Source organism: Balaenoptera borealis (genome assembly GCF_965194805.1).
Source record: "Balaenoptera borealis genome assembly, chromosome: 2".
Taxonomy (NCBI): Eukaryota; Metazoa; Chordata; class Mammalia; order Artiodactyla; family Balaenopteridae; genus Balaenoptera; species Balaenoptera borealis.
The window spans coordinates 124,896,757-124,916,642 of record NC_138867.1 but is presented as its reverse complement, the minus strand read 5'-3'; the positions used below and the strand labels follow the sequence as shown (position 1 = coordinate 124,916,642).

The 19,886-nt window shown below is 41.1% G+C and overlaps 1 protein-coding gene across 9 annotated transcripts in view; it reads left to right on the top strand.

Annotated features, from left to right (window-relative positions):
* Positions 1–19,886, top strand: part of PPP2R2B (protein phosphatase 2 regulatory subunit Bbeta) — a 686,949-nt gene that overhangs the window by 573,712 nt on the left and 93,351 nt on the right. For all 9 annotated transcript variants that reach the window (XM_082382725.1, XM_082382729.1, XM_082382726.1 and 6 more), the window contains 3 exons: positions 4,521–4,618; positions 7,635–7,800; positions 13,856–13,968. In XM_082382725.1, the coding sequence (XP_082238851.1) occupies positions 4,521–4,618; positions 7,635–7,800; positions 13,856–13,968 (377 nt within the window). The remainder of the gene's footprint in view (positions 1–4,520; positions 4,619–7,634; positions 7,801–13,855; positions 13,969–19,886) is intronic.

Sequence of the window (19,886 nt, the reverse complement as noted above, 5' to 3'; positions counted from 1 at the left end):
TCCACAACGTCAAGGCCAATCTAGCCGGAAACTCCTATGCAGCAGTGACAAAGTCTCCACATGTCACCTCCCCCCACTGCAGGAGTCACTGCCAATTAATCCCAGCACTTTGACCTGGAAGTGGCCTCCCAAATTCTTCTCAACACAAACTTTCTGGCAGCTACCATCATTTCACCATTGTCATCCGCTAGGAAACCTGCTTTCCATTCTTGCTGATATCCTTATCCTAGCTGAGGAAACAGCAGATTCTGCTAGAACTGACGTCCTCATCAGGAAGAAAGCCAAATATTGCTTGTGCAGAACTAGTCAGCTGATAAAGTACATATATGACTTTATAGTATTATCTCCCAGATGTTTCCCAGATGAAAGGTACAACATTTAATGGACTCTGAAGGCTAAACTGCATTACCGTCTCATTTCAATCCCTATGATTGACGCTGGGAGGTCAATGCTAGTGACCTGGTCAGTGAGATCTTGTCCCATCAGAGGATTTGGCTTTAGGTCCTAAGTCTACACTGAGCCATCGTTTTATCAAAAATCACCCAGTACTAGTACTCAGCCCAGCACTCTGGCATTGCACAGACTCCAGCCTAGCATGGTATACTGGGGGAGATTAGGGCATGAACAAGGGGGTCCTTCCTTTTCTTTAGCCTCACAATCACATGCATATAATTGCCAAGTCAATTTCTATTATTCAGTTAAATGGAAACTTTATGTATGAACTTACTAGTCTGGAACCTTTGAAGGATGCTGAGATTGATTTTAAAAATGAAAAACTTGATCTTATCATTGCCTTTTGAACTAGAAATGGGGTTACCAGGCCACCATCTTGTGGAAATTAAATCAGCACGAATAGATGTGGAGCAGGGCAAACGTCATACCTCCCAGGATTTCCTTAAAAAAATCATGTTAACTACATTTGACCTCTATAACTGTTTTTGGCTTCTGCTTTTTGTTTTTAGTCAAAAACATGCACTTCATTCACATCTTTATAGAACAGAGAGAAAATGCTCAAGTTTATAGCTTTTTGCATAATAGCATGATTCAGCTGGGCATTTAAGAAAATGAGTTGTCATACACACTTATCATTTAAAAGCAAATGTCCTCTAATTGAACTTGATGAACTGAACCGTAATTGAACTTGATGAATTGATTTCTGTTGACCATGATTTCAGGTGACGTTATCGTTTCTAAGTTTGCTAGTTCATTATTATTGCCATAACCTCTTTCTATGCTCAACAAAAGTCATGTTGTTTCGAGCACTGTATGTTTTCTAATTTAAACTGCTCTACCAAGAGCATGTTGCAAGCACAGGAGTATTGTATCGGAAGTTTCTGTATCTTGAAATTGGAATGTGGGGTGATTCATGAATTTTGCATCAATTATTAAACAGTCATAGATGAAGCTATGCAGAGATGGATAGGGCAGTAAAATACTCTGGTTACACCTACTGGCTTAGCCATGATAAATGAGTCAGGAAACATAAAAGTTCAAAACAGGTATTAACTTGAACTGCAATGCATACGTTCTGAAGGGAAGCACACAGTAGCCAGATATAAACAACCCAATATACAGACCACCTGCCTGGCAGGGTTAAAATAAAGGCAAGGACTTGGCAAAAGACTAAGGAATTTCAGAATCCTGCCATGCCAGTCAACCTTTCTCTGACAAGGTTCTTGAGGGAGACATAGCACAAACGACGATAACACTTGTTAAACAAAGGAGGTATTTTTATAGCTGGGACCATGCCTGATATCCCATAGCGCAAAATTCTAATAATACTGCTTTGGATCATGTGGCTTGGACTTGAGCTTGAATCCTACCTTGATTTGACCTGTGTGCATCTTAAAGAGAGAGTGAAGACATTTTCAAAGAGTCCAGGCAAAAAGACAATATGAATGTCATCCCTGGGAGACTGAATTTTGTTTCCCTTGGAATGACATTTTCTTGGAATCTGAGCCAGAGGCTGATCTTGGAAAGAGCTGCTTACCTCTTCCTTCCAATACTCAATGTCACCAAAAGGGAAGACCCATCTCTTTGTTGTCAGTGCACTAGCCCTGGAACCCACCTAGAACTCCAGCATCTGTGTTCACACAGCTGCTGAGAGGAAGGGCTTCAGCTGCCCTTAAGTAGAATCTTAGCCCTAAAGACATGAGTATGGCACTGTTAACCCCCCAGGCCTGGTCTCCTCATCACCCTCTCATTGCTCCTCACTTCTCTTTCTCTCCGTAAAGTGTTTGACTTATTTTTTAGTACCTGACAGAAGCCTGGAAGTGACAAGAAATGGCCATGTCTGCTTTAGGTTCTCCCCCAAAGCCAGGAAGCTTCGTGAATAACCCCATGGCTAGCCACTCATTGAAAAGCCAGAAGCAGGAACTAATGTTAGAAGTGTAGCCCAGCACTCGAGTGCTTTTCAACCAGGGCGTTCTGAGGCGACTGCAAACATTAAACAGCCTTCTTGTCTCCTCTGTACACGAGAGTGCTTTGCTAAGACACGCAAACTCTAATAAAGGAAAGTGGCCGATAATTCACTCGAGGTGGCTGGTTTCCATGCTCCTCTTTGGGCACTTGTTCTAGAAATGGGCCTTCTAAACTTACTTCAGGAACTGAGTAGCCATGGAGCTTATTTTGTGTTTCCTTCAGGTAGTATTCATTTGTAGGGGTCTTCTTGAGCAAATGCATGGGATGTCCAGTTGAGACTGTCAATAAGGAATGGGGTGGCCTTTTCTGAAGGCAGACTCTAGAGACCAGAAGTCAGAAGCTGGTGACCCACAAACCATTTTCAGCTGATAGACAAGATTATTATTTTTTTAATGTCATGGCACTGAACAAAATTATTGGTTGCCAATATGTAAAACTTAAGCGATTTTGCATAAAACTCTAGATTTCCAGCTTTTTTTTTTTTTTTTATTAAATCAGAATATCTGGCAACACAGGTAATATTTCATAGTCACAGTAGGCTTAAACTGAGTAGTCACTTGTCTCTTAAGAGGGAACACAAGCTTGCTACTTCACCTGGTTTACTTCACTCCACGTCCCCTCGTGGCCCTGTAGGATCTGAATCTGCTACCACTGGGGTCAGTTATCTAAGATGCCAAAACAGAAATCATGCATTATTCTTTTAAATGTGCCTGGCTTGAAAGTGCCTATGGTTTATGCCTTATTCTTTTTCCTTCTGCACAAAGAATGACCATTCAAAGCTTTTTCATGTATGGAAAAGGACAGTTAGGAGCGAAGTGGAGAATTTTACACTACTTAACCTGAATCAATCAGGCATACAAAGAAAATCCTGAAATGATGATATTAAAGTAAGATTTGAGATTTGAATTATTCAGGGGTAATTGCCTTAGTTTTCCACCTCACTGTTTCCCCTTTGCTTTCCGTACATGGACATAATCTTCAGAATGTACTTCTGTCAAAGGCCACAGTCATAATTCCCCTGCTTCCTTTTTTTTTTTTTTTTTTTTTAACTCATTTGCACTCTTGGTAGCAATTGTTGGAGCCCTGCAGGGGAATAATTGCAGAGGAATTAACCTCTGACATTTTTCTAAAAATAGCCCTAATAAATCCAATCATAGGTAATTTACCTGTCTGTGTTCCTCCGGGGGTAACCAGCATTGAAGAAAGACTTGGCAGGCTGGCATTCCTTCAGCAATTATCTGTGAGCTGAGTTCCTGATGCCTGTGTGTTTTCTCTGTTTAGAAATACAGAGTACAAGAGGGAGGGGATATAGATATACATATAGCTGATTCATGCCATTATACAGCAGAAATTAACACAACTTTGTAAAGCAATTATACTCCAATAAAAAAATTACACTTAAAAAAAAAAAAAGAAATACAGAGTACAAATTTCTCTCTTCCCTCTGACCTCGTGACCCTGTTTTCTCAGCACCTTTCTCCTGGGGTTGCAGTAAGGCCTTGCTCTTCCAGAAGGGTGTGTTCGGCTCACCAGAAAAGAGGGAGCATTTGTGGGGTCCCTCCTTGAGTTTCCAGCTCCTGGAGATTTCCCGACGATTCCTCTGTGATCCGCCCCTTCGTTTTCGGTGTCTGAGCTTCAAGCATCTCACCCCTTCTTCCTCAGTCTTCAGCCCTCATTTGGATTCCACAACTGAAACTCATTTGGGGAAGTTTCTGGGTGTAGAAGAAAGGGGAATGCAGAAGGACACGGGTGGGAAAAGAGCCTGTGGTTGGTAGAAATTATCAAAGAAAATTGCCATTTCCGTGAGCCATGAAGAAATTCATTTTCTCTTGCCCAAAACAAAAGGGTCTGAATGTGCTTTTTCCTTTTGTTCTCTCCAGTTGTTCCTAGAGACCACAGTGCAGGGTGGGCATCTAGGAAATTTACTTTCCCAAGTGCCACTTCTAGTGGCACTTAAAATACAGATCACAAAATCCTTGTAAATTCCACTGCAGAGACAAAGCCCTAAGCCCTTAAATGCACAGAAAAGTATGTCTATTATCTATCGTTTCAAAGTAAGTGTGCAGTTACTTAAATTGCCTTTGTCTTCTTTTTTTCAGCTGACATTATCTCTACGGTAGAATTCAACCACACGGGAGAATTACTAGCGACAGGGGACAAGGGGGGTCGGGTTGTAATATTTCAACGAGAGCAGGAGGTAAGTGGCAGTGAATGCAAAATGCCCATTTTCTTCTTTTAAAGAAGGCCTCCCACTGTTCCTTAATCCTCATGTGTCGCCCTTAACCTTGCCGCTTGGCTTGCAAACTAAAACTGCCAAAAAGTCATTAACATCAATAGTTACACACTCAGGCTCACAAAAGCACCGGAAAATAGAGCCTTTTCTGGGCAAGGTCTCATCTTTCCAAACCTGGGTATTGCACATTCAAAACGACCTCACTTCTCATCTGACCTGCAAAATTCCGCGGGTGCTTGTTGAGTGTAACGCTTCCTTTTTCAGTGGGGTTTATTCTCCTCCAGCTGTTGAAATACAGGGACTCCTAACAGAATACCTAGGATAAAAAATATAACCCTTCCCCAACAGATATGAAAAGGATAACTTGGGTCAGAAGAGAATACGTACAATTTACAGGCATACTTCAGAGATATTGTGGGCTCAGTTCCAGGCCACTGCAATAAAGGGAATATCACAATAAAGCAAGTCACACCAATTTTTTGATTTCCCAGTGCATGTAAAAGTTATATTTACACTACACTGTGGTCTGTTAAGTATGCAGTAGCATTATGTCTAAAAAAACAAGGTACATACCTTAATTAAAAATACTTTGTTGCTAACCATAAAAAAAAAAAAAGAAGAAAATGGTAGCTCCCCCTACCAAAGGGAGTGAAATCCCAGAAAATGACATCTGAGCAAGGCATGTAGCCCACACTTTACTATAGGTGACACGAAGTTCCCTGCAGCTGAATGCTGTATGCATTCTGAGCAGGAGTTCTCACTCCCAGTGAATCTCGAAAAGTCCATTTCTTCCTGAGACTTGGGTTCCACTAGGAATTGTTTCTCTTTTTCATATAAATTGAGTTTTTTGGTGTCTGCTTCTGTTCTGTCAGAATGAAATTATGGCCCAATTTGATTTCCTTGGCCTCCGCCGGCGTGGTCCTGAAGCTTCCAGCAGGCCAGTCTGTGTTCAAGTAACTCTCCCATCTGCTACTGCCTGCCTCGGAGATTCACCCGGCACAGTGTAGCAGGAGGGCCCAGTGCAGGAGGGAGGTTTCACAAGAGACTTCCCTAGCAATTTAAAGCCTGCTTTATGCCTCAAAGTCATTTGTGTTCCACCTCCCCTCAAAAAAGGAAAGCCTCATTTAGAGGTGATATATTTGGTAATTGCACATTATTTGCAATTAATTTCTATAAGGGCATCGTAATCCCTCGGGGTTCTGTATGAATTCAAGTGTTCGGCATTAAATCAGGCACCCAGCCTATTCCATTGGCCCTGGAAACACGAAAATGTTGTTGGCAAGTAGGAACTAATAGCTCTTCGTGACCTGGAATTTTTCCTGCTTTTCTGGAGCTGCCTGGTGCTAATTGGTCTGGCACATCCTACACACACTTGACAGTCTGATTTGGATGGTAGCAAATCAACACTCGTAAAAATGTATTGTTCAGGTGGATTAGCTCTCTCTGCAGTAAACAGGGTAGGAGCGAGTATGTCAGCCTTTAAATTCCTTTTAAAATTGATTTTCAAACCTTCTTCTTCAATTTTTTAAAAAAATCCAATTAGGTTCAGAGTGATGATAAAGAGAAACCAGAGGAGTTGTTTAGCATAAATTACCCAAGGCAGGGTGTTGCCAGTAATATTCCGCTCCATGTTTCCCATTAGGTATTTATAGGTTTCACCTATTTTAATTTACTGAAATATGTGGGGAGCCTGATTCATTAGTAGAAAGAAGGGGGACACATTTTCCAAAGGAGGGTGGTTTTGTTCAATAAGGAATAAATGTTGAGGATAATAACCTGCAGTTAAATGTTGAGCTTTGCGGTGGGACTTGGGGTTGAATGAACACTGAGCTTGAGAAACACAGCCATGTGACAACATCTAGGTCAGGCCTCCTTTCGATTCCCGTGGGTGACACCTGTGCGTGAATCCTCAAGAGGTACTGTCCTGGAAAATTTGTTCAAGGAACCTCAGTGCCCTCGCAAGCACATTTAACATCTGGGTATCAGCACCATCACCCATCAGTAAATTGAGACTTGGGTTTGAATGTTCAGTATCCACCCAGAGATAAAAATTTTTTAATTGAGCCTTTTATTAAGAGTCAAGCATTTACGACAAATGCCTAGCAAGACCAGGATTTGAATTTTTTTTTTTTTTGGATTTGAATTTTTGAACACAGTTTTCCAAAGCCTGAATCTTGAGGCTCTTGGTCACTAGGTCCTAAAATGCAAACCTCTCCTCCTTCTTTTCCCTTCTTCCCTTTCTCTCTTTCACACCATCTTTTCCTCCTGCCCACCTTTCTTCTTTCTCTGGTCCCTTTCTGCACCCCCTTCCTTTATGTTTTGTTCTGTCACCATTTATTTAGTTCCTGCTGTGTGCACTTTGCATAATCAGCGCTGGGGGAAAGCCAGCGTAAAGTCTCATGGTTCTCCTAATGATTCACATGTCATCTCTGCACTCATGTCTGTTTTGTTATTCATGTTGGAAAAAGGAGAGGGAGAGATCCACTGCTTATAAGCTGGGTGACCTTTGAGAAGTCATTTTAATTTCTGTGAGCCTCTTTTGTTCATTTCCCTGCTCTGTGCACCTCTCAGAGATTCTGTGAAGATCTGATGAGATTTTAAAAGGCTGGTGAAAGGTGCAGATGCTATAGCTTTGTGTTCTTGTTAAAGGATTGATACACGTCTGTATGGACGTCAGCATGGGATGACTCACTCCTAAGGGTGTCCAAGACATGCAGCAGTTTATGTATATACTTTATAAGTAAAAATTTGTAAATATTGAAGGTGCCAGTATTTACCACCAGGCTTGCATGATCAACAGCCTGAGGGCACTGAGCTAAGGAGGAACCCATGGCCATCGTAGTCCTGCCCTCAGCCCACTTGGACACGGCCTGCCCGCCCCACCCATCATGACTCTACTCAAAAAAGGGAAGGAACTGGTGAATTTGCAGTTGGCTTATGTGCTTTAATCTTCATGTGACTTTTTTTTCCCTTCCTACAGAGTAAAAATCAGGTTCATCGGAGGGGTGAATACAATGTTTACAGCACATTCCAGAGCCATGAACCTGAGTTCGATTACCTGAAGAGTTTAGAAATAGAAGAAAAAATCAATAAAATAAGATGGCTCCCTCAGCAGAATGCAGCCTACTTCCTTCTGTCTACTAATGGTATGTGGAGGTGACTTGTCTTGTTTGGTATTTTCAGAGATACAGTCAGCAAACCATATATTTCAATCTCTCTTGGCCTCCATTTTCCTTTTTACCTTGCAGGCTGTTGAAAAACTTAGAAACCATATTTGCAAGATACCTAGTGGAATGCCTGACAGAGAATAGGCCCTCAGTAAATAGTACTTATTCTTTTTTAAAAATAACAAATTTATGGTCGAATTATGTGAGACTTGCTATCTGTAGTTTTTGACTAATGCAGATTATTTCCAGGTGTTTTTGGAATGTGGCTTCCTGTCTAAAGATTCACTGAATGTTATTCTGGGAACACATTTCAGGAAACTAAACATGCCGTCCCTGTGTGTTTGGCATACTCAATAGAAGTTATTAATCCCTGAATATATTTGGGGGTTTGGAAAGCAGATGTCCTTGTCTGACACAATCAAGCTCTCTAGTAGAAACATAGGTCAAGAAGAGAGGGGACCCCATCAAAAAACTGATCAAGTAATGGTTTCTTCTCTTTCTCCCTTCTCCCTTCATACTCTTCTTATATCATTTGTTGGTTTAGGGAGAGTTGATATAAATAGGTCAGAGAGAGAGAGAATGTTAGGGGTTGAACACAGAAGCCGATTCCCTATTAATCTGTAAACCTTTATGCAGTGGAATTACCAACCCTAAAAGTTCTTAATACCCTTGCTGTGAAAGAGGCCATCTATACTCAAAACAATTCAGAATAAAATCATATACGAAAGGGTGCTAATTGAATAGCATAACAATTAGAGGATTAGTATATACAAATTAAACACCATCTCCCAAGCAAATAAGCTGGAGAGTGATTCATTTCATCATCCTGTGTGTGTGTCTTTGAGGAGTATACATTTAAATATAAATCAAAAAACAACGGATTTGCTTTCTGCCTATCTCCAACATTTATTAAGAAAGGGTAATGCTCATATGTCAAGTTAAAAAAAATGCAGACTGTGTATATACTACGATCAAACATATATTAACATTTTTAAAGACTGAAAGGAAACACACTGAAAGGTTTATCATGATTAATTTTGACTGTGCATTGTGGGTGACTTGTCAATTTATTCCTTTTATTGTTTTTATTTTCTAAGTTTTTACAATGCGTTTTATTTTATTCTTATGAAAAAAAGGGAGGGAAAGTTTTTAATGCATATGAACCAAAAAAAATCCCTCAAATGAAAAAGCCAGTGTATAAATCTGTAAAGTAACAGTTCTGAAATAGCCAGTTTAGGGTTATTCAAGCATAGCTTATCTCAACATGACCAGATCTCCACTCATCTGTTTTTCCAGATTCCAAGTAATTTAATTTTTTCTCATTTATTGTTTTGTTTACTTTTTTTGATCTTGATTTCCCAAAAGTCAAGCCACATGAATTTGTTTCAGTCGCTTCCCTTTTAGTTTTGTTTAAGTTTCCCTCAAAGGCTCAGCAGATTCAACACAACTTAGAATGGAAGAAACTTCTGATGATTTTGACTTAATTACTTTAGGCAGAGAAAAAGCATCTGATTATCTTCTATAGCTAGCTTACTTTATATTATGAAATTTAGCCTATTGATTATTACAATAAAATTCAAAGACATAAAAGACATATTAACTACTTTGTGGGGGGGATGGGAAAGAAATCAGTGAAATGCAATGAAGATTAATTATATAGCATAATGTTCTGTTAATTGAGTTTTTAAATAGTTTTTTGATTAACAAGGATATTATCTTCCCATTTGGGATGCTATTTCGTATGCCAACAGCATCTCAAAATGATTCTTAGAAGAAAAATTCCCATGCTCGTATGTGATTTTCTTTTTTATACTAATATTGAGGTTGAGAATCCCCCTTAAGCCAAATAGGTTAACATGCAAAAATTAATAGAAGACAATTGGAATTACTGTACAAAAGAGAAAATGAAGATAGATGATAAGACTGTGTTTAAAAGCTGCCGCAAGTGATGATAAACTACTCAGAGAGCCAGCCAGAAAAAAGAAAAAGCCATTACTCATAGTAACAGCCACATGTTCCTCAGACTTTTTTATCCAGAAAGCTTCAAGCTACTGAGTCAAGAAAAATTGTGTGATAATAAAGTCAAGAATAACTCCAGGCATCCCAACCATGGGGAATTGAATTGAATTCACCATCAATTATCTTTTTTTAAAAAATTGTGCTTATCTCATTATAGCTGGGTACAGTTTTTATCTTCTGCTAGAATACATTCCCAGCTTTAGAAATTTTAATGAAAAATAAAACCAACATTCAGTTGTAAAGATAGACCTTAAAATTTTTTGCCAGATGAAGACACATTGCTTTACCTAGAATGTCTACTTCTATCTTAATTCCTATGATGAGAGGAAAAGGTATACTTAATTTGTTTTTCATGCTATGAAAGTAATAAGTGTTCATTGTAAAAAATTTCAAAAATGCAGAGAAGCAAAATGAAGATAAGGAAAGTGTTCCTATCCAGAGAGAACCACTATTAATGTCTTTTAAAGAGAAAAGCAAAGAGGCATGGATAAATCTGTTTGTTTCTTAACAAAAATATGACATATTCTATAACTGTTTTGCAACCAGATTTTTTTATATAATAATATAACACTTAATAACAGGAGTATCTTCCTAATTGTGAAATATTCCTCCTAAAATACCATAACATTTTCAATGACTGCATGGTATTCCCTTGTATGGTTTTTTCTATAGTTTATTAATAAATCTCCCATTACTAGACCTTTAATTATTAACTAATTCTCACTATTATACATTATGTATTTGTAGAAATAGATGTTGGTATAGATAGGTAAATAGTTAGGAAAAAAGCATATTATAAACTATGTATAGCATGATACATCTATTAAAAGCTATTAAAAATGTTATATAATTCCACACACAAATATAATACAAGGATATACATAAATTCTTCATAGTAGTTGTCTTTGTCTACTGGAATTGAGGGAGTTTTTAATTTTTTTATTTTTATGTTCACTTTCATTTTCTACAATTTTATGTACCAGTTGTGTAATAAAAAGATGAAAATAAAATGAGAAATGTAAAATCTATATATGAGATATTATTATAGGTTTGTATCCCTCTTCAAAAAAATGCATAGAAAAAATACTACAAGGAACTATGCAAAATGTTAACAATGGTAGTCCCAGACTGCAGGGATTTTAGGGATTTTTATTCTTTATGTTTTACCTCCAATTTCTCTCTTTCTCTGTATAGCAATTTATCATTCCTAATAAGAAAAATATAAGAGAAGAATTGCCTTGCAGTTGGGATGGGCTACATTCCAAAGCCCAGCAATAGAAAATAATCAGTATTAAAATTCACTGATTTGGGTTCTTCTAAGCCACAGTAGCTAATCTACTCTGATCTCTGATTAGTAGCTAATCAAATGACTGAATAAATATGGCCCATGTTTCATCTTCTCACCCTAAAAAGCAGGTCATTATGCAGCCTATATTCAGAGAGGATAGGACCAGAAGAGTATAGATAGAAAATTCTAAATTCAACCCAACATCTGGGAAAGGCTTCTTCACCTTCTGTCTCAGTACAAGCCGGGCTGAATGCACTAAGTGAAATCTTACACTTAGTAGACTTTACAGGCATGCCAGCAGACATGACCAGCCCAAGTGATGCCCACATATTAGGAAACAGGGGCCCTTCTCTGTTAGAGTAGCCAAATTGTTGCAGGAAGCCCACTTCAAAATGTGCATTTCAGACCGCTGAGGACAAGGCATTTGCCAAGGAGAGATGGAGGAGGGAGATGAGGGGCAAAGGAGCAAGGGAATCCTAATACAGGCAGGATACAGGGGCGGCTTTCCTCCCCTGACAGCCTTACAGAGAGGAAGTAAGATGTGCCGACATCATCATGGGATGAGGCTCACGCTGTCAGAGCAACATCTTATTATTGCAGAACAGTTGCCCAGTTTGCTAATTCTAACAACAGCTGCTATTTGTGAACCATGATTAGAAGTGCAACACCGGGCTAAACACTCTACATGCATTCTTTCATTTAAGGACGACACTGTTTTCCCCAATTTACATATAAAGAAACTGGGGCGTAGAGAAGTTTACTATCTCTATTTGTAAGATTGGAGTATTGAGGACATACTTATACTAAAAAATTACTCATGTTTCTGAAATTCAAACTTAATTGGCCACTCTGTACCTTTTCTCCTGCTTTATCTGCTACTCCCATTTGTCTGTCGCCCAACGACTAGTTAGGTGCCTACTGCATGTGAATCCCAGCCCTCGGCCACGTGGTGGCGGGAGTTGGAGTGGGGATGGGACCCAAGGTTCTCTGCTTCCAAAGCCATCCTGTGCAAGCACAGAGCAAGACACAGAGGAGCAGCCGAGTGTCTGCCATCCAGAAGAGAAGTTAGAACAAATAATGAACGCAGGATCTGATAAGAAAGGCCTCCAAAGGCATGCAACCACAGACATGATCTGTTTGGCCCAAACATGTCTCCTTAAAAAATGGATTAACATATACACACTACTATATATAAAATAGATAACCAACAAGGACCTACTGTATAGCACAGGGAACTCTACTCAATATTTTGTAATAATCTATAAGGGAAGAGAATCTGAAAAAGGTATATATTGATGTGTATATCTGTGTGTATATATATATATGTGTGTGTGTGTGTGTGTGTGTGTATATGTATGTACATATATCTGAATCACTGTGCTGTACACCTGAAACTAACACAACATTGTAAATCAACTCAACTTCAATTTTTAAAAGATGGAATCAAAAGCCTGCAGGTGGGGCATGCCATCTCCAGCTCCCCCGATGCCCCGCCCCCTTTCACTCATTCCCCGGGCACTGCCTACCTCCTGTAGTCATTGGAGTCCTCACCCCTGTTTTATTGCTGTAGAGAATGACAGGGGTCACCAAGTGGTGTAGAGTCCTGGGACAGTACAAAGCTGAGAAAGGTCATTTCCAGCTGGGGACTCAGAAAGGAGACTGCAAGGGGAAAACATTTGGATGAATCTCCTTCGCATTTTACTTCCCTGAGTACCGCTAACAAGATGCACTGTGTAAATGAGATGCATTCATTCATCCAACTCCTATTTATTGAACATCCACTATGCTCCAGGCACTGCTGTAGGTGCTGGAGATACAGTGAGGAACAAGACAGACCGAATCCCTGCCTCCAATGATATTTAAATTACTGTGAGGGAGACGAGATAATTAAGTTGCCAGAGAGTGAAACGTACTCTGAAGAAAAATAAAGCAGGAAGAGGGGATACAGAACGGTGAGGAAAACATCTTTCTGTAGGTTGGTTAGGAAGGACCCCCTCTGAGGTTGGGACATAAACAGAGGAGAGCAAAGGGAAGGAACAAATCTTGTGGAAAAGAGGGTAAAGGGCTTTCCTGGCAGAAGTAGCAGCTAGTGCAAAAGCCCTGAGGCTGGAGTGGGATTAACCTATACAAGGAGCTGTAAGGAAACCAGGTGGCAGGAGCACAGGAAGTGGCAGGGAGTGGGGTAGACAATGAGATCATAAAGTGTGAGGATGTAGGGGTGCAGGTCACAGAGGGCTTTTCAGGCCATGCTAGGGACAGTGTTTAGTGAGGTGGGATGCTGAAATGAGGATAATAATTGGACCTACATCTCAGGGTTATTGTGAATATTAAGTAAATTCTCCATGGAAAGCGCTAACATGGTTACATCGTTAATTCTACATATGTTGTGACTACTCTTATTCAGTGTTCAGGACATATTATTATTGAATGATCCAATTTAAATGTAAGCTATAGATTTAACAGCCCATTGTCAGGGAAACCGTTTGTCTCAGCACAATAAATGTTTTCGTTTTGAAACATGAGCTCTGCCTTCAGAGGCCTTGAGATTTATGCACTGAAGCCCTTGACCTGAGCCAGTTTCCCTAGCAGTCCCTTCCATCGTGACCTTCACCTCTCCCTGCAACCGCCCCCAACTGGGTCCCGCAAAAAAAAAAAAAAAAAAAAAAAAGACTCCTTTATCAGCTTCCTCTCACTGTCATTTTGATTTCCTCTGGTTGCCCTCTGCAGATAAAACTGTGAAGCTGTGGAAAGTCAGCGAGCGTGATAAGAGGCCAGAAGGCTACAATCTGAAAGATGAGGAGGGCCGGCTGCGGGATCCTGCCACCATCACAACCTTGCGGGTGAGCCCAACGGCTGGTTTTCCACCGTCTTTCAGTTTCCTTGGCAACCAGGGTCAGGGGAAGGGGAGGGGAAGTTTGGCCGCGTGCTTGCTGCTGCTATAGGTTACCCTTCTCAGGTGTGAGGGAGGGAGGTCAAGCAGAGACCCCGCCTACCTGAGTCTCTGGTGGTAGGTGAAGGAGCAGGACGGGCACCAAGCTCTGATGACTATAAATCCACGTTTCCTTTTGCCCCTGAGGACTTGCCTGCAGGGTCACTGCCATACATTACTATGTTCTTAGCCTCTGTCTGTTTGCATCATCTAACATGTCTTGAGCACCTTCAAGGCACAGGCATGGAACTACCCAGATGGGAAGTTGGAGTCTTGTGATTCGGAACATGAACTTCTGAATCAAACAGGCCTGGGTTCAAATTCTGCCACTTACCAGACTCTCACTTAGTCACTCCCTTTTTGAACTTCAGTCGTGCAAGTTATTTTTAGTTTCTCCATCTGCAAAACAGTGAACCTAGTACCTTACTGTGTGTGGGCTTCTGAGGCTAAAATGCAGTGAGGATGGAAAGCCCTTATTCCGTGGCTGGTACTCAAGAAATGATCTCCACTATTAGTCTTGGTAGCTTCCTTCCTGCCGTCCAGAAAAGCACAGTCTGGTAAGGAAAGAGGATGGGTAGGACTAATATGCAGATGTTTATGACACTAACTAGAGTAAGATAAATGCAATGAGAGTCAGAGAGTTGCAGTTTGATCGAAGGAGGGAGAAATTATATTTGGTTCTGGGAGATTGGGATATGTCTGTTAGGGAAATGGTGTTAGAAATGGATTTCTAAAAGCAGACTTGTAAAGGAAGGCTCTCTAGATAGAGATTAAAATGATTTAGGACTGGGTGATGAGTTTAATTTTGGAGTGTTCATTGTGAACGGTAAAGCCAGGCACATGTTGGGACCAGCCCTGGCCCCTAGCCACTTTCAGAACTGGGTAAAATATGTGCTCTCAGATGCCGGCAGCTCTACTGAAAACCAAAAACTGCGAAGAGACACAGAAGTATCAATATCTGTGGGGGAAAGAGGTTGTCGCCCTATGTTTAGAGGCAAATGTGGGGATTGAATGATCATCATGTGCCTGATTAGCTGGCTTGTTGGTTTGTTCATTCATTCATTCATTCATTTGTTCATCTGTTCATTCAGCAGATGCTTTTTGAGCACAGACTCTTTGCGGCCCATAATGCTAGGCTGTCGTGTGTGTACCCAGTAGTAATGGGTACCTGGTCTTCTACTGAGCTTCTTCTGGGCCAACAAGCATTGGCTGCTCTGTTTCCTCTCGTCCGCCTGTGCCTTCAACCTGGAGAACAGCCGTACAAGTTTACCTTATCAGACTGGGTTAATACTCTAAATGCTCAGAGGTTTTGAGACTGGAGGGCAGAACAGTGAAGAGTATGAACATGGAGTCACTCTGTCCTGGGTTAGAATTCTGGCTCCATTCCTTTCTGGATGGTGGCCTTGGACACATTACTTAAAGTCCGTGTGCCTCCCATGTCACATCTGCACAACAGGGATGAGGGATGGTCGCTACTTCCTGGGATCGTTGTGAGGATTCAGTACAATATTGTGTGTGATAGAGAGCTTAGCCTGTGTAGTGTCTCACTCAGAGAAAGCACTCAGTGATATTAGTTCCTGCTGATGGTTTTTAGTCTTACTCTCATCATCATCATTTTCATGACTGTTATTACCCCCTAGTGATAGTAGGGCTATGTGTTTGAGAAAATTCCCATTTTTCTCTTCATACACTTTTTATACTCTTGTATTCACTCCTCAAGCTATTCACTGGTGTCTACCAAGTGGCAAGCACAGTACTGGTGATACAAAAGGAACAAGATAGTCTTTCACCCCTCAGGACTTTGCAATCGTATGGAGAAAACAGATGGATTAGGCACCACTGGGGAGTTTATAACATGAACTTCTGCCCAGATGTTACCGTGCTATTGTTCGCTATGTGGATGGAATTTCTCAGATGCCATCTGTAGTCTCCACTGTGAATTCCAGTTGCCCATGCATCCAGTGGGATTTTGTATACCTGTGTTTAGCCCCTGGGAGGATGCCATCCCCATGATGAAGAAGAGAGAAGGACTCTATGTAAGTTCCACTAGAACAGAGATTGTCCCCAAAGTGACACAGTGATGTTATGAAGTGGACTTGTACATATCAAACATGGAAGGAGGCCCTGAGGAGTGGCTGGGACTTAGAAAACCCCAGTTCTGGTTCTTGTGTCCTTATTAACCATCTGTGACCCTGGGCCAATGAATCTCATTTCTTCTCTCCGTGCTTAGTTTCTAAGCAACTGAGCAGAGGACTGGAGAAAGTCAGTGGTTCTGCAACCATGGGTGCCAGTTACAAATGCAGATTCCCAGGACACAGCCTCAGTGATTCTCTTCAGCACGTTGGGTGGTCCAGAGGGATCTGCATTTTTATCATGGGCCCCTGGTGGTTGAGACAAAGGGATCTGTTACCCCTGGACTCTTATCCTCTCTAAGGCTCCTCCACGCTCTTGTTTTTATGAGCCTCTGTTACTTTTCAGTCGTTTCAAGTTATTGTACCAGCTCATGAGACACATTTGCTATCATATTGTAAAACTCGTATCTGATTTCATCTCGTCTACCTTCCTAGGCTTTCAAGTCTCCTCATTTCAGTGTAAACATCCACACTCCAGTGTTCTTTCAGTGCAAACACTGAAAAGGCCAGCTTGCTTTCTTTTTGATCCCAGTGGTAGAAGAAGAACCAGGCAACCCTGAAAACCGTAGTTTCAGAACAATGACTCCAAACAGAGAATGAGTTGATGTGATATTAATCAGACCATAATTTACTAACATGCTCTACTCTTGACATTTGCATTGCCAGCAATGGTGGCTTTTTTTTTCCTTCCCTGTAGTATGATTACCTCTCGTTCACTTTCATCGTTTCCAGTTCTACATGGATCTTGAGAGTGAGAATGTTTAATAATACCTAACAGCTAATTAATCCTCACTGAGTAATGAACATGTTCTGTTTCAGTGCTGGGAGGTTCAGCTTTTCAAAGTATGAATGTAGTTGTTTTTTTTCATTTTTTCATGCAAGATAGCCTTTCAAATCCAGTCACTCATTACCCAGAGAGACTATGAGAAGCACTTCTATGGATACTACATCTCCTGCTTAATATTATAACATTCAAAGCAATAATCATGATGATAGTTTAATAATAACACCTTATAAGCTGTAAGATACCATTTTTATCACAAAGTGTTTACTTACTTAATTCCCTGATTCAGCCTCAGACCAGCCAGGTAGAAAGGCAGGTGAAAATGCTGGGATCCAGTATTTACTGTGCATTTACTATATGCCATGCACCATGCTGCACACTGTATCTGCATTGGCTACTTCATGAGGTACAGTTCACTCTTAAATACCCATGGAGCAGATGCGCTTCACAGAGTTTCAGTAAGATGCCCAAGATCATGCTAAGCATCAAACCTTGATCTATGGGACCCTGAGCCCTTCAACCTGATGCTGCCTCAGAGAGGGAAAATGACTTGCCCAGTGTCTGTCAACTGGTTGTTCGAGAGCTGGGATTGAAAAATCCAGAGCTATGACTCTTCAACTTGGACACATACCTTGGGCATTTTAAATGCTTTTCTTAATAACTAGTGCCATTATTATTCTAGGTCAGGATGTATGCATGTGTCTCTCTCTCCCTCCTTCCCCCTCCCTCCCTCTTTCTCTCTCACCCACGTATTCACACACATGGAGTTTCCATGCCTCTGACCTCTGACCTCACCTTGAGGTCTTATGTAGTTCCACTCAGCAAGATTCTCCATACCCTTCTTTCCAACCTCCCAATACCCACAGCTAAGAAGACCTCAGAGCCCTTTCTTGGCAATGGAAACTCATAGTTCGTGTAACTTAATCAGCCCAGGAGGGGAGATGGGTGGTGAGAAATCATATGTAGCGTACTTATCTGTGCAGAATGAGCCTGGAGTTATTATTTCCCTCATTAGGATTGGCTGCCAGTGCCCTGGGAACCTAAGCCAGGTGGAAATGTGCTTTTGAACCAGTTACAAAAGAGTTCCACAGAGTCTGTCTGGAAAGTGTGAGCTCCCAACCTGTGACACCATAACTCCCCAAAATGAAGGGGATGTAATGAACTCAAGTTTTCTAATGGATATTCCTTACAGCTAATATTAATATTAATAATAATAATAGCCACATTTTTTGAGTGCTTACTATATGCCAGGTGCTGGATTGTATACCCTTATATCATTCTGTCCTAACAGTAACTCTCTCGGGTTCTGTTATCCTCTCTGGATCATCCAAAGCCTCCCTCCCTCCTTTCATTTAAGTCTCTGCTTAAGTGCCACCTTCTCAGAGAAGCTCTCCTAGAATTCTGTAGGGAAAATAGCCCACTCACATCTTCCCATTCACTCTAGGTGTCCTTACCCTGCCCCTTTATTCTTAACTTTCCTCCTGGCCAGATGTATCATTGGTCCACTGTCGGCCTCCCCTCCCCCTCCCGTGAAATGTAAGCTCCGTGAAAGCAGGAACCATGTGTCTCCTCTCCTGTAGCTCCGGCACATGGTAGGTATTCAGGAAATGTTTGTCAAATGAATAGATTACATAGAAGTGGAAACTGAGTTTCAGAGTAGACAAGCGGTTGTTTGCTCAAGATCTCATGGCTAGAAAGTGGTGGGGCTGGGATTCAAACCTAATCCATCTGACCCCAAATCTGATGCTTTTCATTATGATTCCCTACAGCTACATCCTAAGAAAATACTAATTCATGATTGCAGAGCAGGGGAATTTCGTTCTTAGTGTCTCTCGGAATTCTTCGGCAAAGCTTTCTCAATGTAGGAGCTAGATTTTGGGGGGAGTGGAGGGCGAGGGTGAAGGCTGCTAAGGCTTTTCTGCCACAGGTTGAGCACACAATGGATGCACTGTTTTTTAGAGAAAAGATTCAATTATATCATGTTTTTACACACATGCCTTCTGCTGGTGACTGCTTCTGTCTTTCTCTCAGCTCAGGACACACACATTCTTGTGACTTTCCTGGACTAAAATTTTTCCACCTAGAATGACCCTGATGTTTGCACATCCCATTGGTGGCAATTTAGACACCCTCCTAGCCACAGTCTAAGACACCATGGCAAATCGACATGAGCGTTCACCAGCTCCAAATTCTGAAGGGAACTTCTTGAGGATTATTGCCAACAGGTCATGGGATTAGACAGCTTGGCTAAACACACTTTTTTCCCAAAAGTGATCGTTTTTGTGAAACCACTAGTTTAACTGCCTGATCTATTTTCTAGAGAACTGATTAAACAGATCACTGGTTTAAGTTTACCAATAAAAGCAGCTACGTTGATTCAGCCCTTCCTAGGGACAGACTCCGCACTGAGCAGTTTTCTGTACATTTTACAGTTGGTTCTTCATCACAATCCTATGGCTTATGCATCATGCCCATTTTATAGGTGTGTAAACAGAGGATCAGGGAGGCAAACACTGGCTTAAGACCTCACAGATAATAAGTGGCAAAGCCAAGAATGGAACCCAGGTCTGTCTGATCCCACACCTCCTGCCCTTCACCATCATACAGGACTATTTATTGCGTGGTCCTTGATCTAGACAACAATGAGGATAATAGCATCTGACACATAGAGCTTTTCAATGTATTTTTTATCCTACTTATTGAGTGCCTTCTATGCACCAGGCAGTGTGCGAAGTACATACTACAGAGCAGGTCTTACAAAGGTGAGTGAAACATGCTCTCTGTCCTCCAGGGGCCAGGAGGGGAAGGTTGCAAGTCGCTGCAACATGAAATTAATTCAAGCAGTGGTTCTCAAACCACAGCGCGCCCCTCACAGTCTCCTGGGATTCATTTTAGAACACAAGCACTGGCCTC